The sequence below is a fragment of the Eucyclogobius newberryi genome, unplaced genomic scaffold (assembly GCF_026437365.1).
Source record: "Eucyclogobius newberryi isolate DKJ021-1_F unplaced genomic scaffold, fEucNew1.0.hap1 SCAF_6, whole genome shotgun sequence".
Lineage (NCBI taxonomy): Eukaryota > Metazoa > Chordata > Actinopteri > Gobiiformes > Gobiidae > Eucyclogobius > Eucyclogobius newberryi.
Genome location: NW_027316278.1, coordinates 31,951,393 through 31,973,604, shown reverse-complemented (window position 1 = coordinate 31,973,604; position 22,212 = coordinate 31,951,393). Strand labels below are relative to the sequence as shown.

General features: G+C 41.5%; 1 protein-coding gene across 4 annotated transcripts in view; it reads right to left on the bottom strand.

Annotated features, from left to right (window-relative positions):
- tncb (tenascin Cb) overlaps positions 1-22,212 on the bottom strand; it is a 158,946-nt gene that overhangs the window by 54,598 nt on the left and 82,136 nt on the right. For all 4 annotated transcript variants that reach the window (XM_072433004.1, XM_072433003.1, XM_072433007.1 and 1 more), the window contains exons 3-4: positions 3,535-4,104; positions 1,300-2,520 (exon numbers count right to left, since the gene is read on the bottom strand). In XM_072433004.1, coding sequence (XP_072289105.1) covers positions 1,300-2,520; positions 3,535-4,021 — 1,708 coding nt within the window. In that variant the 5' untranslated portion in view covers positions 4,022-4,104. The remainder of the gene's footprint in view (positions 1-1,299; positions 2,521-3,534; positions 4,105-22,212) is intronic.

The following is a 22,212-nucleotide window of genomic DNA, read 5'->3' as shown; positions in this document are numbered from 1 at the left end:
CACTTGATGCTGTTACTTCATTATCGTGCGGTTGGTTGGATCAAATGTCCGTTCCTGCCTTTCATCCATGATATTTCCCCACAGGAGCTTAAAGCCAGTATATTACTCTTTTGTCATTTTTTCCATTTGATTGTTTCTTCTTCTTCTTTTTGCAGAAATTGCCCAACTCTATATCCATATAATCCCATTCATCAATCCTCCCGAAAGCCAGACGTAATTGGAAATAACATAGTCATCAGTCAGTATCACATTCAAATGATGTGCAACATTATTCATTCCAGGCTTCTACTTCAGCAGAGCCAGTTTTACCACAAACTCATTTATAATCCAGAAGTCCATTTTGTGAAACCCATAGCACACATTTCGTATAGGCTAGAAAGTAGAAAGTGCTTATATAACATCGTCTGTACCAGATTAAATTCAATGTTGTTGTTATTTTAGCATAAACTGTACTCCGCAACATGAATAAAACATGGGTATATTTTAACATATTTTGTAATATAAAAGTCACGGCACACTGCTGAATTTAAGCAAGCATGGACTTTAAAACAACTCCATAATTGATGGTTTTATAATAGTCCTACATGTATTCCTTAGTTATGCAAGTGTTCTCGATCAAAATGTAATGAGGGGAGCAAAAAATTAAATCTACTGTAACCACGGGCTGATCTGATGCTTAACATTTGACTCACTATAACTGTGACTATGGTCCTAATGGGGGCGGGGTTCAACTCTTGAGTTGCCCGGCCTTTCTGCGTGAAGTTGGCATGTTTCGGCGTATGGGTTTAAGATCAGCACTCCGGTTTTCCCCATTAACCCAAAAACATTCACAATATGCCGTAAGTTTAGCTAAGAAGTTAGAGCTGACCAAGCCTAACTCAAGATCTGGAGATTGTTCGCCGGGCGCTGCTCTCGACAGTTTTAAACACAGCGGAACTGAAGGATGGGTCAAATGTAGACGACAAAATGCCCTTCAAGATAAAAAAGTGTATCCTAACCTTAAACATGCATCTTAAATAAGGCTATTTAAGATGATTTTGTACACAGCAATGACCTTTACTGTAGCTATTGAACAAATCATACATTGTTGCGATTGCATTAAATGTTTGACTACTTACTTTGCAAAATATGCATGGAAAATGGGTTAGTCTGTAAAAAGATATCCAGAAAACTACATTATAAAAGAAGCCAGAGTGAAATCTGTCAACATTTTGTCAACATAAAATAAGCCACCAGAGCAGAGGTTGACCAAATGTTGCCCTCCTGCCAGTTTAGTCAATGTTTAGGTTGTAGTTTTACCTTCAGTGCAGTCTTCTCCAATGAATCCCTCATCGCAGACGCACACTCCGTTCTCGCAGCGTCCCTGGTTCTGGCAGTCTCCTGGACAGGTCAGCGCGGAGCAGTCGTGACCCGTGAACCCCTCATAACACACACAGATCCCGTCCATGCAGTATCCTCTGTCCAGGCAGTTACTGGGACACGTCTTCTCGCTACAGTCCTCCCCGGTGAAGCCCTTCTCGCAGACGCACTGTCCATTGACGCAGCGCCCGCGGCCGTTGCAGTCACTTGGGCAGGTCAGCTCGCCACAGTCTCTACCGGCGAACCCTAGGAAGCATACGCACTTGCCGTCGACGCAATCCCCACGACCGAGACAATCTTTGGGACACGTTTTGACGCTGCAGTCCTCTCCAGCGTAGCCCTTGTCGCACACGCATTGCCCGTTAACACAGCGCCCATGGTTTTGGCAATTGTTGGGGCAAGAAATCTCACTACAGTCTTCGCCTTCGAACCCGAAATCGCACAGGCACTCTCCGTTCACACACTGACCCCTGTTGCTGCAGTTATCGGGGCAGGATAAAACGGAACAATCGGGACCTTCAAAACCGGGGTCACAAATGCATTTGCCATTGAAGCAGTGACCTCTTTCTTTGCAGTTGTTGGGACAGGTGAGTTTTGAGCAGTCTTCGCCGGTGTATCCGGTCTGGCAGACGCATTGGCCGTTGACGCACATGCCACGGTTGTTACAGTTTCCGGGACAGGTGAGTTCGCCGCAGTCTTCTCCGGTGAAGCCCTCGTCGCAGTAGCACGTTCCGTTGATGCAGCGGCCCCTGTCGTAACAATCGTTCGGACAGATAAGCTCGGAGCAGTCAAATCCAGTCCACGGTTCGTCGCAAACGCATTCATCGTCCACGCATTTCCCGCGACCCAAGCAGTTGTTGAGGCAGTTCGTCTGGGAGCAATCTTGACCGACGAATCCATCCTCGCAAAGACAGGAACCTTCAACGCAATGGCCGTAATCTCCGCAATCCAAGAGGCAAAGCTCGACGCCGCAGTCATCGCCGCCGAATCCGTCGAAACATTCGCATTTTCCGTCAACGCATCGCCCCTGGTCTTGGCAGTCGTTGGGGCATTCGGGTTCGGTGCAGTTGGGGCCTCTCCAGCCGGGTTCGCAGACGCAGCTGCACGTTTCAGCGCTCCAGTTCCCACGGCCGTTACAGTAGGGCTTTGTGGATACCTCACCTGGTCAAAATAAAGAAAAGGGAGATGTTTAAAAAGGCAATCAGGGCATTAACTCGGTGTATCAAATGGCAGTAAATTATGGAGTTGGACATGTTGTAAACTGGAATTGCAGGGATAAAAAGTATCCCTGGTCTGCAATACTTCATTCAAACAGTGACACAAAAAGAAGAGATCATCTTACTGATTTATATACGTGACAATAAATCTCTGTGAAATGAGAAGTGTGGTGATGTAAAAAAACCCAGCCACACCTGTTTTCTGCAAACTTGAGACCTGTGACAAATCGTGGTTTGAGGCCTATTCAGAGTTGTAGTAGAGCGGATACTACAAAGTTTAGCTGTTAAAAAATACCCTACTGCAGCGTAAATACTGAAATCTCTGCCTGTTTTTAAATCTCTCCTTTTTTCACCTTTTAACAATACAATGGTGTAACTTATGTCTTATTCTCCCTAAATGTTTATATTATATTTGCATTGTGATTGCTCATTGTTAATTCTTTTGTGTACAGCACTTTGGTCATCTTACCTTAGATACTAAGACTTGTGAAGTAAGAATAGATTTTCACCTTTGTAATTTGGTTTTACCCAAAAATAAATCTTAGGAAATGTTTGAGCCATCTCCAAATCCAATACTTGTTCCGTCTCTGCTCCTCATTTACCATCTTCTAATCATACTTTTTTGTCATTATAATTGCATCGATAATGGTCCAATGTGGTTAATTTAGTCTTCTGATGATTTATTTCAAAGTTTATTTCTCAATAAGTCGTAAATTTTGTTTACTTGACCGCTTACTCGTAATAGAACATTTCGAGTGAGCGGTCGAAAACCCTAAACAAGACAAGTCAAATCTGAAAAAATTACCTTATAAATAATGCCTTGACCATAATTCACATTTCTACACAGAATAATAATACTTTGTGACTACCTGAAAACGTTTGAGACTGATCACAATATCGATAACAGCTCAAATAATTTAAATAGTTTTGATTTGAAGTAGATTGACAGTATAAGTACCTGTAACCGGGGACCCACAGCAGCCGGTCCCACTTCCACACTGCTCTCTGAGTGCAGACAGTTCTGACTCCAGCATCTCCAGCCGGCTCAGGATGTCCTTCAGGTCCGGGAGGTGGTTGTCGCACCCGCACGCCTGTTTGGGGATGTTGATGCGATGGGTGAAAACGATCTGATTGTCTCCGTCCATCGTGTGCTCCATGTGCTCTGTGTTTTGCATATCCATGGGCCCCCCGCTCTTGTGCTTAGGCTCCATCGCGCCCGGAGTGTCCAAGTCCACGGAGCAGAGCGAGGTAGACGGGACGTTGATGTTGTAGACGTGGTTGAAGACGACGGGCTGGTCCGGGTGAGGTAAGGTGATGTTTTCTTCGGCTCTCTTGGGCATCAGAGTCTCTCGGCGATGGCGGATGACCTGTTTGACCAGGCCGGCGCCGGAGAGGTGTAGCAGCAGTGCAGTTAGACAAGTTAGGAGTAATACTTTCGCCCCCATGATGACACCCCTGGGTTGGGTTTTCTTCAGTATTAAAGATAGGAGATGGTGTTACCAAATATGAAGCTTTTTTTTCTTGATTCCTGCAAAAACATAAAGGACAAGACAAGATTTTTGGTAAGTAAATTAGACATTACCAAGTAGAACTATTCAAACTACATATACAGATGTAAAGATATACCCTGACCAACAACAGAGACAGAAGACGTGTTCAAAGTTTGCATATCTTGTAACTTTTGTGCCTTCAGAAGAATTATGCACTCCTGTCGCCAAACACAAAGTATTTTCTTTTAGAGAATATGAACAGCCGTGATAACCTTTGAGGGACAAAATAAGAATCCTGCAAATGTGTAAAAACAGTTTGTCTCTATTTTGGCAACTGATAAAAAATGATGATCGTGCACAAATTCGATCCATTACGTTCTTCGGACTAATACCTGCTAAATTTGACTCTTTGTTGACTTCCTTGCTGCTGTCATACTTTTGACTTCATAAGTTTGACACAATAGACCTTTGAAAAGTTGCCCTGGGTTCTTTCTACTTTTCCACGACCAAACATTCCCATACGCAGCAATACATCCATCTTTTTGCCCTTGCGTTTCAGGTTGATTCAGCAACATGGTCCCCACGCGCCGCCAACACAACCGCAGTGAAGTATAATAGCATCTCACTGTAAAAGCAATTAACCTTCTTGTGTTGCCCCCCCGAACAAAAGCAAAACCTCTACTATACAGTAGTTGATGTATCTGAATCTGACCCATTTTTCTCTTCCCCTCTCTTGGGAGGGGGGGGAAGAGGCGCGCAGTGAGCAGCGGACGACATTGCGGGACGCTTTTGGCAATTCCGCCGAGGTCGAAGACAGCCACAATTACCGCAGGCCAAAAGTGTGACCTTGGGGGACCTAAAGGCATTATTTTCTGTGGATCAGGTTGAGACAGGTCGCGACAAAACGGCAAAGTCTGTAAAACACCTGCTTGGAAAACGGCATCCTGGCTTTTGCATGGCTCAAGCCACAAACCACCATGATACACTGATAAAGGTCTATGGTTAGGCCAGCTGTGGGCTTCCAGTAAACCTCCACGGCTTGCAGAAAAGTTCCCCGTAAACTTGTCCGTCAGCATTCCTACCTTTTCTCCCTTTTTCCGACAACCTTCGCAACTTAAGTAACACGAGGCTTATTGCTCTCACCGGCCTGTGATTCTTTTAAAAGGTCTTCGGGTGCAAAATGTGCTGAGCTGGTGGCATTGACAACAATCTTCAGACATTACGGTTTGAAATGCGTTTTGATGGTAGCATCGCGTTACGCCGGGACGCTACCAGTGGCTGTAATTTACGGCTGGGACAGAGAAGAGCTTAGAAAGTGGTGAAACTGCCTGTGCAAGTCAATTCTGGCAGACAGTTCAATGGAGGATGAAATGTCTACTACGTCTGGAAGGGAATATCGGGTGAAGAGAGTGAGGAAAATCACACTTCTGTTGCTTTAAGTTTCATGAGCACATACAGGCACATGCATTGAGACGTCTTCTGCGTATTTACTTAATATATAGGAACAAGGCATTTACCACAGTATTCACTTTTTAGTTCCTGTAATGGTATATGTGATCAGACATTTGCAAACTGTGTTAAAACAAGGGTTGATTATTTTTGCAGACTTTAAAGCGATTATTCTCAGACAGACATGGAAGTAGGAGCCATAACTACTTAATTGCACAGCCCTAACAGAAACCAATGACTTAAGTACGCACAATGATTAGCTACTATACTTGAAGAGTGCTTTTGAAGCTAACACTATTTAGAATACAGTTTTGTACATGACAACATGCTAATACAGGGATCAAACTACCAACTGTTTGGATGAGTTCAAATGAGTTCTAACCTTCTGAGCACAGTCATTATTTAGTATAGAAAAGCATATTGTTGTCAGAAGTATCAAAAATCAGATACTAATCGATACCAAAACTTGTATGGAAAGTAGATACTAATAAGAAGTATTTAAAGTATCGATACTTCAACAAAAATCACATGAATAGCACAAAATTTCACCTTTTCTGAGCAGTTTTAGAATGATCTTGAGCTTCATCAGAACTAGTACAAGACCACATGGTAATATAAAGAAAGTATTATTGTTTTGTGTTTAAAATGACTGATTTATTTGATCGCTTGTTTTGTTTTTATTAAAAAGCATATTTAAAAAACAATACATCAGAAAAATGATAAAATATGTATGTAAATGTCTTGGTTGTTCAAGTGTTGCATAAAGAAAAAGGTGCAGAAATATCACTTTATTCCTTGTTTTGCGATACGTTTGATAAGTTTTAATCATAGACATTATACATATTCTAATTTAGTAAATTCTCAAAAATCTCCAAAACAACAGTTGCAATATGATACATTTTTCAATACATCTCCCACCTCTAATAGGGTATTGTGCGCATATATCGAGTTTGAAACAAAGAACTGAGTATATTCCACTGTGAATGGATAAAGAGCTTCTGTGCAGCACTTTACAAGCCTTTTAAAGTACAATATAAACCTAATACCTTATTATTATTATTTTCCTGACCAAATCCATGCCTGAAATCCAGTCTGTGCCAAGCTATCTTTTCTTTGGCACACACGGTACATCTGCGGCTGGACTAATTCCTCAACACTTTGCTGCTAATTATCTGCTTTCCACTTATATACAGTACATGCCAGCGCCTGTCAGATTGTAAATTTACCATAGACTGCATTATATATAGCTCTCACCCGCTTCCACAGAGCACCGTTTTAACTGCACGACTGCTGGCTGAGGCGGAGGAAGCAGCTTATATAACTGGCCTTTTTACCCCACCTTGTCAAAGATGCTGACAGTAATCATTTCCTACCTGTAATGTGAAAACCAGAGTCGGGCTTCTTGGCTCAGGCTCGCTTTTTAAAGGTTAATTCCCACCGTAGAAAAAGTCTACATAAGCAGACAGGGAAATGTGCAGTTCCAGGTGATGTATTGGCAGAGATACATATATTCTTTGAGGTGATTTTTATCCTCTCTGCCTCTTGAATTAGTCACAGCGACGTGGAAAGATACGAAGTGTGTGTAGGAAGCGGGCGGTGATAGTTTCTGTGGGCCGTCTAAATGCCATGTTGGAATAAATGTTTGCGTTGTCACTGTTTGGGAACGGATTTTATTTTGACAGTGAAGTAATATGAAAGTGATTTGGCACAGTCTGAGATGGCCTATATCTACTTTGTACCCCACATAAAGTACAAAGTTATAGCTAAGGCAAGAAATGGTAAAAGAAAGTATTTTTTTATAATCGCACTATCGATGTTTTAAGGCTGTAAAAATGCATTTTATTATTAGGAATAGGTAATAAAAAGTACTATTATTTTTCAAAAATGTATTGTTTACGGAATGAAATAGAAAAAAATAAACTGTACATGCTTTAATATTTGACATTTAAAGCTAATAAAAAAAATTAGTTCTTTATTAAAGGAGACGTGTTGTGCTTTTTTCAGATTACTTAGTATAGAACTCTATCATAACTAGATCTTCATTTTGCGTTTTGTTCATAGTAAACTACAAAAAAAAATCTTTTGGTAACAGAAATATGTCTATGTCCTGTTCAAAACGGCAGAACTGATAAGCCCCGCCTCTTCTTAATGACATTAAGTTTTCTTAATGATTGTCATTTATGTGTTTTGGTTTTCGAAAAGTGGCTACGTAACATTTTAGACCAGTGCATGTGTCAAGTTTTGCAAATAATTACAACTACTGTAAGAACAAGGATATGGGCAGGGAAAGGGGGTAGGTGAAAACAGGATTTTTCAGAGCCTCTGTTGCAGCCTCAAACATGCAGGAATCAACCAAAATACAAATGATGAGGATTCAAATGAAAAATACAAATGAAAAAACAAATGATGAGGAAACACAGTTGTTGCAAGGTAAAACGCTCATTTAAGTCGTTTTTGCATAATACGTCCCTTTTAAATCTATCTTGCATGTTTCAAGCTCTCTCAATCCGTCTGCCATATTGCAAGTATTCACATTCGTAGCCACTTAAGCCCAGTTTTAGAGTTTGCAGTCGCTTAAAGGTTTTACAATTACTGGTTGATGTAGTGGTCTGATTCTGTCACAAAGTTATGTCGCTATAATACACTTAAATAGGAGGAAAGTTGTTTAATGCTGCAGCTTTAACATTGTCTAGCTTTACAGTTTACTCATTCAGTCGCTCGTATATCCTCAGTTTGCCATTACGCCACCAGAAAACCAAAAGGAAACATGATTTAGCCAAGTTATGACTTCACTTGACTGCAGTTTCTGGTAATACCTATGAAAGCATGTCCTATTTCCGTGCGTGTAGGCAGCGGACAGTCTCTGGGTGATAGGTGAGGCAGGCTTGGCTGTTTCTGCTCCTGGTATTGTGTGTGATTAGTTGGGCTGACAGATGAGCCTGGGCTGGTGAGGATGGAGCTGTCCACCCCTGTACACTGGGGGACAGGTGAGACAAGCCTCTCTGTGGAGGATTGGGGAGAATGTGGCGTGCTATATTCGGCCTTTGTGCTTGATGATGTGTATTTTTGCTGTTCGGAGGCCACGGTGGCTGAAAGCTGTCGCACGAAAAGCTCTGCGGACAAAGGCGCCCGGCGACCTCACAGTTACGTGCTCCTGCATCTATCATATCGGGAGCGTACCTGTTTCCTTAACCATCATTGTACAAAAAGGAGCTAAATCTTTCTGACCTTCACTACTACTTTACTATATGCAGATACTATTAAGTTCTTAAAAATAGAACCCAAAATGTTCTAACAATCAAGGCGCAGTCAGGGGTCGGAGGGTGTCCGGTTTGGGGACCACAAAATGTCCTCTCTGCTGTTTGCAGACGATGTTATCCTGATGGCTCCATCAAACCCGGACCTGCAGCTGCACTGAGACGGTTTGCACCCGAGTGTAAAGCGGCTGGGATGAGAATCAGCACCTCCAAATTCGAGGCCATGGTTCTCAAACGGAAAAAAGTGGCTTGCCCTCTCCAAGTATTGAGTTCTTGCCCCAAGTGGAGGAGTTCAAGTATCTCGGGGTCTTGTTCACGAGTGAGGGAAGGATGGATAAAGCTGAAACTTGACCTTGACTAGACCAGGACTGAAACGGGCCTAGAACATGACCAAACCGCTGCGTGAGATTGACACCGCTGCGTGAGATTGACACCGCTGCGTGAGATTGACACCGCTGCGTGAGATTGACAGTTCGGATCGGTGCAGCGACTGCATCACTGCAGCCGCTGCACCGATCCAACTGTCAATCTCACTGTTGTGGTAAAGAAGGAGCTGAGTCGAAAGGCAAAGCTCTCGATTTACCGGTCAATCTACGTTCTGACCTCACCTATGGTCATGAGCTTTGGGTAATGGACAAGATTGCGGATACAAGTGCTGGAAATGAGTTTCCTCCGCCGGGTGGCTGGGCGCTCCCTTAGAGGTAGGTCGAGGAGCTCAATCACACAGGAGGAGCTCAGAGTAGAGCCGCTGCTCCTCCACGTCGAGAGGAGCCAGCTGAGGTGGCTCGGGCATCTATTCCGGATGCCTCCTGGGCGCCTCCCTCGGGAGGTGTTTCAGGCATGTCCCATCGGGAAGAGGCCCCGGGGAAGACCCAGGACACGCTGAAGGGACTATGTCTCTCGGCTGGCCTGGGAACGCCCCGGGATCCACCCGGAGGAGTTAGAGGAAGTGTCTGGGGAGGGGGAAGTCCAGGAGTCCCTGCTTATATTGCTGCCCCCACGACCCGGTCCCGGATAGGCGGAAGAAAATAGATGGATGTTCTAACAAACGTGGGAACATGGAGCTGACACCATTACATCTCTGCTGGGTTATTAAAATGTGCAAACACATGAGAACCAAGCACATCTGTTTTTATACATGTTTTTCTGTTTCAATACACATGCAATTTTTTTATTAAAACCAACACCAATTAAATGCAAAGTAAATTACTTTGATTTGTGGCATTATTTATAAGATAAAGTAAAACATAAAAACCGATAGCAAGACAAAAAAATATGCCTTACAGTCAAGGCAACTTCACAAATGATGATAAGCATGATTAACACCTCATGACATCAGCTGGTGGAACTAGCTGTATCGAGTTCTTGAACAAACGGGAAAATGCGGGATTACTCAAAAATGCATGAATAAAACTTCACATATAATTTGCTTAGTGGTTTATTATACATTATATATCATCATATCATATCTCTCAAACAGGGGAAGCTCATTACATTCTCCTTCTCATATCAATATACTATTTATGAGCAACTATTTTCATTAACATTAATATGCAATCAAATGTAATTAATAGCAAAATGATGAAGTTTCTTTTTCAATTCTGTTTAATTAAATGTAATGGTCCAAAAGCTCTAACTGTTTTCAATCGCCTCTCCTCTGTATTCTGCATAATAACGCTTACTCATAAGAAAGTCCAGAATAAACTCGTTGCCTAATAAAGCTTGATTTCACAGTAAAAAAAAATCACATTGTTGATCAATAAAAACACAAATGGATAAAATGGATTAATTGCCCAGCCCTACTGTGAAGCCTCTAAAAATACAGATTCAGTCGAGAAATCTCTCTCTAAAAGGTACATTTAATTGTGCAAGACTAAAACAACTTATTGCAAACATCCCTTTCAAATCCCAGTAGACAGCAGAACGTGCATGACACATCTATGAATCACACCACGCAGCTTGCAGGAGCTTTCTACACCAAAAAACATGCTTTTTAGTCCCTCTATCAAACACACAGCTTTGTTTGTCACACAAACCATGTCAACCTTATCCCTGCTGAGCCCGAGCGTCACAAACTAAGGATTAAATCAACAAAACAGGCTGAAAATTGCATTTGTGGATGCTCGGGTTTTAGTTCTGGGCGGATGGCTGGCTTTCTCACTCCGAGTCTGGCTGCTCTCCACATGGACCTCTGCAATGAGTGGAGACTGAAGCGGGCTTTGTGAGAGAATCTGTGACTCTGGCAAACGCCGCCGCGATTCAGAAATAGATGAAGGGAACAAATATGCTCAGGCTCCGGATTTTTTTTCTGATTCACCCTATTATAGATGTACCATGGTCTACTGGGCTTCCAATAGTCAATATGGGCCATCGTGGAGAAATCATCTCCGAGTAACAGGCAGAGTAAGGAGAGTTTAGTGGAATAAAGTGTCATCTCGTTTGGTTTGGCATTTACGAGACACATATTGTGCTTTATTTGTATTGCTATTGGCCTTTAAACATGCTCTTTACTTATTTTATTCCTGATTGGGTGTTTGTTCATCAGGAATTGTGTTAGCACTCCATCTACTGGCAGCAGAAGGAATTACAAAGGGGCATAAATGAAGCTATCTTAGTCCCAATATATTAATGAAACAGTTGTAATGAGCACGATTTGATGGCAACGTCTTACAATTATGTATGGACTTAGAAATGGCACAGGAAACATCCAGATCTCTTCCTTTAACGTCACAAATCTGGGAAATGTGTGTGCGTGTTGAGTGTTTTTGTGAGGCTCAGAGGGAGAGGACTTACAAAACATGATTATTGAAACAAGTGTAAATGAAAATGAAAACAACAGCTCAAAAAGTAAAGCTTGCATCATGTGTGAAAAACAGTGAAATATTACAAGACTTGCCCAGTGTCTTGCCCAGAAGTTTATGTGAGTAATCTGATACTAACATGGCAAATAAAATTAAATCCATCGATTATCTGACACACACTGCACGATGAAACCAAGAAGTGACGAGTGTTCCCTTCGTCTTCGCTCTGTGTGGGGTGTAACGCTGTCCCAAACCTCCTTCACAACAGACAGATTTAACTGCTCGCCCCCAAAACCTCAACGTGCCAGAGGGTCCCTCCTGGTCAGATCTGCCTCCCCATTCACCGGGCAGCGCTTTGTTACATTTCACAGACTAACTACAGAGGAAGAGCAGGCGGTATGACAAAGCGCCGCCGTCAGACTGGATCCAGACTGCCGTGTAGTGCCAGGCCAATGCATTAACCCACTGCCAGGGCTATAGAGATCCAACGGGCCGGTCCACGGAGGGCTAAAACCCGGTCCAAAACAGGATCAACTCACTTTCTCACTGCTGAACCACCGACTTCCACGGTCAGGCTGCACGCTGAGCTTTATAGGAGGAGCGGAGTAAATGTATCGGTTGTGTACATTGACTTTTGGGATAGTTATGGCCACTATCCGTTACGTTACTCTTTTATACTCCACACTATTGTAGCCACATCTGCTCTGGGTTTGTGACAGACATTTGGCTGCTAATGCTAATAACTCAACCTCTTTTATACATTGGCAAGCGGGAACAAGTATCTTTTCCGTGTAATAAGGTCAAATCTGTTTTGCCAAAATACAGATGTATTGTATAAGCATCTATACGGGTGAAAATGAGCCCAATGTGCGCTCTCTGCATTAAATTATAGAGCGGTTTATTCTCTGCAAAGCATAAAACTGGGACACTCCCGGGTTGGGATGGGAAGTAGTAATAAAAGTGTATAAAACAAAGGTGATTAAGTACATTTTTATGCACTTGGATCATTCATACCTCTTTCACGGCTCATTTGTGAGTCAGTATATAATAGAGAGACTTTTATCAGTAGAAATTAGTGAATCTTTTGTGTTTTGGTTATTCTAAAGCCAGATTTCCTCTAGTTTGGCAAACGAAACAACAATATATTCATTTCTTTACTGTTGGCAGGTCTCAAAGTGGTCAAAACTGGGACACGTCTTGAATAACACTGGGACAAATCAATGGTTTTGGATACATTTGCTTGGACATGGGACACAGGGCTCAAAACTGGGACTGTCCCGGATAAATGGGGACATCTGGTCAACCTAGCGGAGCATGAAGTGCGCTGTTAGCATGCTAGTTGTTGTTAGCTTTACCATAACGGCCAAACTTGACGGCCTGAGAGAGGTGTGTGCTACATGTGGACCGCTGCCCACTGTTTGGCGACTGCCGCATGTGCGTTAAAACACACATGAGTGTTTTTGTCTGGTGTTTAACCCACGCATAATTCAAACAACTAGTACATACATGTCTAAGTTGAAGGTATAAGAAATTGGAGAGGCGAGGTTGTGTCCTTAGGCTAGACCGGTCTGACTGGAGCAACTTTACCTTTACATTTCCTCAAGTACATTCATTTGAGTAATTTTGGGTTCAGCTCCCATACTTTTACTCTCTCTTGCTTAAGTAGTATAGTGTATATAACAGCATAACAGTACTCTTCGCACTGTGCTAGACGTGACAAAAGTTTTACGTTGATTGATTTGTGTTACTTGCACCGCTCCTTCAGATATGATTTAGTTTTTCTGTCTCTTCTTTGTACATCCAGACAAATACTCTTACAATTACTCATTTGAGATACTGAGATAGCTTTTTTTTTTTTACAGGACCACTACTTTACAATACTACTTGAGTAATATTTTTTGTGAGTTTTTTTTTAAACTTGAATACAATTTTGGCCACGACAAATTTCAAAACCCAAAATAATGTGTTTTTTTGGTCCTACAATCCAACACAAACTAAATTGTATGAGACATATTCTGTTTTTCAGGACATATCGATTAGCATTGCGTATATTACCACTCCACTTACCACACGCTCCAGCAATACTAGTACTACTTACAGAAATGCTACTGTATTCCGCTGCAGCCTCTACTCCTGAAGACAAGATTCTCTCTCTCTCTCTCTCTCTGATGCTCTTTGCAGGTCCGATAGAGCTTAGTGTGCATATCTTCTCTCCATCACACGCCGCTGACTTTCCCATCAGCCTAATGTCGAAACCAGCGCGAGCACCCACTGAACCGGAGAGCCGCCCTCAGCCTCGCGCACAGGCAAGCTCCCACTGCGTCCCTATCCCGCGACGTATAAATCTACAACTCTAATCCGTGGGCAAATCATGGGAAGAGCTAGAGCAGGACAGTTCAGCGAGTGCACAGCTACGTAAGCTACAGACTTAAGCAGAGTTGGGGAATGCCGTACTTTTACTCAAGCTTTTACTCCAGTATTATGAGCCAAGTGATAGCAGTGTAAGAAGAAAAAGTAATGGTATGGCAGAGGTTCTAGTTGTACTATCAATTATTACTATTAGTGGTAATATATTAGTTGTAGTAGTAGCAGAAGCAGTAGTATTATGATGTATTGCCATGACATGCTTTCTACAGTAAACGCTCTGGAAACCAATTAGAAAGCTTGCTTGCTCTTCAGTGTATGTTCAGTGTATGTTCAGTGTATGTTCTGTGTACGTTCTGTGTATGTTCTGTGTGTGTTCTGTGCGTGTTCAGTGTACGTTCTGTGTATGTTCTGTGTGTGTTCAGTGTGTGTTCTGTGCACGTTCTATGTGTGTTCAGTGTACGTTCTGTGTGTGTTCTGTGCGTGTTCAGTGTATGTTCTGTGCGTGTTCAGTGTATGTTCAGTGTATGTTCTGTGCGTGTTCAGTGTATGTTCTGTGTATGTTCTGTGCGTGTTCAGTGTGTGTTCTGTGCAAGTTCTGTGTATGTTCTGTGTATGTTCTGTGTGTGTTCTGTGTATGTTCTGTGTACGTTCTGTGTGTGTTCTGTGCGTGTTCAGTGTATGTTCAGTGTATGTTCTGTGCGTGTTCAGTGTATGTTCTGTGTATGTTCTGTGCGTGTTCAGTGTGTGTTCTGTGCACGTTCTGTGTATGTTCTGTGTATGTTCTGTGTGTGTTCTGTGTATGTTCTGTGTACGTTCTGTGTACGTTCTGTGTGTGTTCTGTGCGTGTTCAGTGTATGTTCTGTGCGTGTTCAGTGTATGTTCTGTGCGTGTTCAGTGTATGTTCTGTGTATGTTCTGTGCACGTTCTGTGTATGTTCTGTGTATGTTCTGTGTGTGTTCTGTGTATGTTCTGTGAACGTTCTGCGTGTGTTCTGTGCGTGTTCAGTGTATGTTCTGTGCGTGTTCAGTGTATGTTCTGTGTATGTTCTGTGCGTTTTCAGTGTGTGTTCTGTGCACGTTCTGTGTATGTTCTGTGTATGTTCTGTGTGTGTTCTGTGTATGTTCTGTGTACGTTCAGTGTATGTTCTGTGTATGTTCTGTGCGTGTTCAGTGTGTGTTCTGTGCACGTTCTGTGTATGTTCTGTGTATGTTCTGTGTGTGTTCTGTGTATGTTCTGTGTACGTTCTGTGTATGTTCTGTGTACGTTCAGTGTATGTTCTGTGTATGTTCTGTGCGTGTTCAGTGTGTGTTCTGTGCACGTTCTGTGTATGTTCTGTGTATGTTCTGTGTGTGTTCTGTGTACGTTCTGTGTACGTTCTGTGTATGTTCTGTGCGTGTTCAGTGTGTGTTCTGTGCACGTTCTGTGTATGTTCTGTGTATGTTCTGTGTGTGTTCTGTGTACGTTCTGTGTATGTTCTGTGTCATCGACCGAGAGCTCTGTGATTGTTTGATCCACAGAAGACTGTTTGGACCACTGATTAAAACAGCTTGGAACTGCTCAAAATGGTCACAAAAAATGTCGGCACATCGGCCTAATGTGATTGTTTTATTCAGCTAATTAAGAAATAAACGCAAATGAAATAGTTTGGATTCCACAATGCACCTGGACCACGATTAACTCCACAGAAGCTCCAATGGGCTACATCCGGACGTCGGCTGAACGGCGCATGATGCTGTAAACCTGCCTTAACTTCCTTCTCTAACTTATATTGTCTGATGTAGATGAAAAATATGGTGGTGGTGCTATAGCAGTAGTAGAAGTAGGGCATATTAGAAGTAGCGTTTACTTTTTGGTAGTAGTAATAGTCCAGTCAAACCCATAACCTTCTTGCTGTGAGGTGGGAGTGCTAGCGTTAGTAATAGTGGAAGGAAATGTTATGGCAGAAGAAGGGCTATTGAGTTGGTGAACACAGCAATGTTCACGTACAGCTCATGCAGTGCAAAGTTCTCCAAGTTATTTCCGGTCCAAAAAGTAAAATTGCTTTTCCTTTAGCGTTTAACTTTGACGCTGAATACTTTTAGACAGACTGGTTGTAAACGACACGACTAAATCCTTTACAGTGATTATTTTACCATCTCTATCTCCTCTTAAAGTTCAGATCCGACTTTTACATCTGCAGATTCACTTCTCTCTGAACACAGGAAGCATAACAGAGGTTTTAGAGATTTTTTTTTTTTTTTTCAAACTGGGCTAACGCTCTGAAGCTAAAATCTGTAGCTTGTCAGACGTAGATCACCTTCACAGACTCCCATACGGCTGGTCCAGAGAGCACCAGAGTCAGGCTGTTAAAGCTGGGAAGAGCTGGAGGAGAAAAGGGAATTTGCTCAACAATATAATGCACTGTCTATTTAGATACTTATCCAAATAATGTCACCTAATCAAAAATACAGACAAAACTTGCTATTGAGATATAAGAACAGCTAAAGTAGTGACAATAGTGTTTTATTACTGAGTTTGGTCGTCTGCATTATTGTCATGTAATGATTTGGTCTTGAGATTTTTTTTTTTAATTTCCTCAATCCTTCTGAATTAGTAAGCAAACCATATTATACATAAAAAAAAACATTCAAAAGTAGCTCAGATTTCTTATTTATTTATTATCATTCCTTTTTATGACCTATTTTCACACTTGCTTTTCAAATTGGTTTAGTAAAGGGATCAGCCAATGTGTAAAGTTTCATTTTCAACTAAATCAACTTTTATTCAACAATGTTCCCTTATCATGAATAACAGTTGTATTTTGATTGGTTCGTGCATGTTTGAGTAATCATGTGTTGTCCTGTATTTGAGGTGTAAGTGCCCAAAAAATGCAATCAATTAACACAAAAGAGTGATGTTTTTCAAAAATAAAAAAACATAAATGAAAATCTGCTTTTTGCTGTGGTCTACTGACATTATGAAAGCACTGCTTGTGTGTTCCGCTGGTTTTCTAAATGGTTTTCCTAACGTTTGGGTAAATTCGAGTGAGTCTCAAGAAAAACAATCATAAAACTATTAAAGTAACACGAAGCAGAAACATGAGGAAAAGTGTAATTTGACAAATGTCAAACTGTGCTGGCGTCTCGGTGTGAACCTGACAACAAAAACACTGAATAATGTAGCTATGCCCCACCTGTATGTGTGAAAGCTGCGAATATTCAGAGCCAGCTACAACCCAAGTCCCAGGACGTACATATGTTAAACAGGACTGATATCAGAAGCCTCTTTTATTTGTGGTCTTATCAAGCGTGCCCCGTTTTGTAGGTCACTCATGACAAAACCTCAGCCCGTCTTTGGTCTTTGGTTGTCAGAATGTGGGTCAGTGTTGTATGGACTCACTGAAGGGGTATTGTGTCGGGAAGCATTCACCTTGAAACGTTGGCGCAAAAAGAGAAAACGAAGCTTGTGTCCTTTGCTCTCGTCCCTAAAGCTCTGAACGTCATTGCCTTGAATCACAGGCGTTACAAACCATGAAATTTGCAAATACCGTTTTTGTAGAATCTTGAAGTGAGGTGAGGGAATTGATGACGCAAATGAGTTTGAAGGAGGATTGTGGTAAATGCCTTGAATTGGTTGGAAATACAAAGACAGTGGAGTGATTGACTGATCGTTTGATAGTTACAGGGTGGAAACCAGGTGGGATAGAGTCATCTTGTTGACATTTGCATCAAACCAGGACTAAACCAGGACTAAACCAGTCTCAAAAAAGTCCCAACCAGGTCAAAACCAAACAAATTGAGAAACTGAAGGCGCATTCACGCATCGTTGTTATTTTATCTTAAATTGAGCCCATTTTAGTCTTGATGTGGACTTGGTTTGGTCCTGTTCTAGTCCTGGTTTTGTCCTGATCTAGCCCGGTTTAGTCTTTGCTTCTTCTTTGCTTATCTTCATTGACTAAATTAGGTACAATGAGTAAACCAGACTAAACACAAACTAACCTGTGAATACTTCAAGTCTCACAAAGGACTAAACCAGGCTCCAGAACCATTTGAACGAATCCTCAACCATTTCTGGGCCTAATAAACTGATTTAGGGATTGAATTGCAAAAGGCTCTAGGAATTAGGTCTACAGTAAGTAAATAGGACTGACCAGACCAAGAACAAAAGCAGGGTGTCCAAGGACTAACCATTTCCCAACCAGATCTAAAACAACCACAAGCAGGTCTAAAGCAAGCAGGAATTTAACTGCTAAAAATAGGAATTATGTCTACAATAGGTAAACAAGGCAATACAAGAACCAGGACGTTGTCATACTTTTCCAAGGTCTAACCCAGACTTCAACCAGACCTAAAATAATACTGAACCCAGTACATCGAAACAGGAATTGAACAATTAAAGTATAGGGATGAAGTCCTCTACAAAACCAGGACTTCCTTTTACATTGCCAAGGACTAACACAGGTCTCAAGCAGGTTTAAAATAATCCTCAACCAGTTCCAAACCCAGTAAATTGAATAAATTGATGAATGACTTTTAACTGCAAAAGACTCTTTCTTACCAAGACTAGATCTTACATAAGTTTCAAGCTGTTTTGAACCCGTAGGTTGAACCAGGAACTGAACTGCAAAACATTGTGGCTAGGAATTGAGCCTTAACTACTTCTGAACCCAGTAAATTGACGAATTGAACTGCTAAAGCCAGCAAAAGGTAGCAGTTAGGTTTACAATAGTTAAACCTGACAGGACCAGAACTAAAACATAATTACCTAATGTCTTAACAAAGACAAACCAGGTCCCAACGTGATCCAAAATAAGTCTCAACCAGGTCTGAACCCAATAAATCAAACCTAGATTTGAACTGCAGAACTTGTCGAGTCTACAACATGTAAACAGACTGGACCTGAACTGAATCTGTACTACCTCATATCTTACCAAGGACTTACCAGGACTAAGTCTCAAACAAGTTTCAAGGCTAAACTGATTGAACTGAACCATTACAAAGACTTGCAAAGATATAAAGGTTAGAATATGATATTCAATTGGCAAACCAAACTGAACCAAGACTAAACCAAGACTTTCCCATGTCTTAAACAAGGCAGACTCAAAAACATTCCACCAATAGTTCTTTCACCCCAGTTTGGGAACCAGTGCCTCCAATCATTGACAGATAACCATATCCACGTGGAGACGAAAGAAGCCCGGTCGGTTCAGATGGCACAGGTGGGTATTGATTTATGCCCAAGGTCAGGAGCTCGCTGACGGCAGCACTAAACCGCCCGACAATCCTCACATGAATTTCCAGGAAGCGCTCATCTCCCATCCACAATTCAACGCAAAGAAATTGATGGACCAGTCGTCTCAGAGTTGAAAGATTTTTACGTTTTATCACTCGTATTTTCGGTACACGGTTTTACGACCGGCGAGCACGGTTGGTTGGGCGCATGGTGCTGAGTGGCAGAAATCTTGAGGCTATAAGAAGGAAGTGTGAATTGAAGGATTGGGGGGTTAGAATGTAAAATGTGGTCGGGTCAAGGTGATGGAAGACTAGACTCAAGGGATTACTGTGTACAGCGGATCTGCCAATGCCATTTTTACTATCTAAAACTCTTCATTGATTTAAATGTGTTTTATTATTATTTTCTGTTGAGGTTGTGGCATCTACACCTAAATCCCCTTTGGGTAAACTGACTAGGATATAATCATAATAATGAGTCTTGAAGTGGTCGTATTAGGTGTTGCAGATCCTTTGCTTGTTTAGCTGATCAATCGGTCAATAGTGTCTTATATCTGTATTAGTTGACTGATTATTCTGGGGGAATATATAAAGATTTAGCTTCACAACAGCAGGAAGGAGAAGTAATAAATCATCTTGAGATTTGGAAGTGAATTGGGAGTTTAATAATGTAATTAATAATGTAATCTCGCGGTCTTGTCAATGCACTTTGGGTCAGATATCAGGTCAAATCATAAAGACACTTAATACGTTTGAGAGCGTTTGCCAGCGCCACGCCCCCTTTTAGTCGACCAATCGATGCACAGTGCACGTCTTTCGCCTATAGGTCGTGTAGATCACTTTGCATGTTATTATTCATTTTCGTCGTATCCGTATGGCTGCCAATCATCACCAATTGCCTCTCTAACCACACCCAAACACACACTCATTCATATCATTTATAAGGGAGTGTCTTGCCCAAGTGCACACCAGAATTGATTGAACGTTCCCGATCGAGCTCCGTCTGTGAACCTCAAAAATAGCTCCAAGCGCAATTTTTCTTCATCAGACTTCTTCCAAATAAAGATGCGAGCTTCACTGAACTGTTACGCTAAAGGTTAATTTAAAATTGTCCGGGGAAAAAATGCCAATCTAAAAATGCTTCTGGCAACGTTTTTAATTTATTGAAATGTTTAATAAATGCTGTTCTTTGCCAAAATTGACTTTGCACGCTAACAACAAATACATGGCCAGCGCTTCAGACATCAAATCAATAACGGTTATCAATATTTATTTGTTACTAGAAATTGTGATGGTAATTTCCCCTGTGATGAAACAAAAGAACTGAAGTTATAGTCAGAGGGAATATTTTCACTGCAAAAAATGACAGAAAAGTTCAGAATACACCTAGAGTTGAGTAATTTTGACTATTGTATCTACATTTTATTCAAACTTAGATTAGAAAAGCATTCAGTGTACTAATTTATTATTTCACTGTTTGTATCCTCCAATAAGTAAAAAATATATAAATAAATAATAACAACATTTTGCTAGAATCCATCCAGATTTTTGCAGTGCTTAACAGAATTCTTGTACATTTTTGTATTTACCATTTAATATTTTTTTCTTATTTCAAGCGCAATAGTCTTTACTGGGAGTATATATGTAAAAATGGTGGCGGGATAAGGCGTGTGGCTGTTGCGATTGGCTGCTGCTGACCCCGTTGGGTCAGATGACACCGATAGCGGGCCAGTGGTGGGGGCTCGTGTGTTCTTTGCTGATAAGGCTGAATTGGAGACACACTTATCTGGATCCTCAAAGGAGAAGTGTGCCGCGCTGCCAGAGAATGAGAGCTATCACCTCCTCCAATGATATCGAGCCCGAGTTTGTCATCTTGTCTGAACGATACGACGCCCCAAAAAACTCTATTTCTACAGCCGAGAACCAATTTACCTCTTTGACGTCGCAGATAGGACCAAAACAAATGCTTACGACGGAATGAGACTTTGTGCCGTTTTCACTGGCTGTTTGCTTTTGAAGAAGTGTATCACGCAAACAATAAATGTCTTAATGATTTAAACAAGGACAAAAGGTTAGATTCGCCATAAACTACTTCCTAAAGGTTTAACAAACTACTTTGGGCATCTCCACCTAGGTATTTCCTGTAGTATGACTTACCGTTTGTGCAGTAATATTACAGAGGACTGCATGAGTGGATTTGAAAAACACAAAGCAGCACTACACAGATTGTGCTCTAGAGAAGGAGACGGCTCTTAAAGGCATCTGTACGACATATGTTACCAAAGATATATGATGTCTGGGCTTGGACAACCTGTTTTTCATCTTGACGTTCTTGTCGTCTCCTGTCTGAACCGTTGTGGTAATCAAACTCATCTGGAGTTGACAAAGTCACTCGACAAAAGTGATATTTTACAGTCGTAAGTGCAGTAAGCGTTGTCATTTATGAACTGATTCTTGTCCTTGACCTTGAAGTCTACAGACATCAATAGTCTATAAATCAGTGGAATCCCTCATTTGTCCAGGAGTTTTTCATTGTAGTAAAAAGATTCAGGATTTAGTCTGCGAACTGAAGTATTTATCCTACTCTGAGTACGCCCTTACTCAGTACTCTACTACTAGAGTTCGCAGACTAAATTTGTAGATTGAGAATGACTCTTGGATGAGAGTCAAAACGTATTTTCTTTCTAAAACAGTGTCCAGATGACTAAGAGCTTAAGAGGAGGACTCATCATATGGGGTCAGCAGTTAGAGGGGAGTAATAACCCTCTGGACAAAAGCGTACTTCCTCCTTACATCCTCCTAGCTTTCATAAATAAAGTGGACCAGTATTTTTTTCTCATAGCTAACAGAGCTAACAAGAAGATAGCAGTGTAAACCCCAAGGCATGTTCTGTAGTCAAGAAGAATTTGAAAAGTGTTCCAGTTTTAATTTGGAAGCCTCTTCAAATAATCTTCATTCTCCTTGTACCACTATAGGAGTACATATGTATTTATATTATACTGACAGAAATAGATGAACTACAATGTGAATAACACTGTTCTAAATGATGAACCTAAAACGGC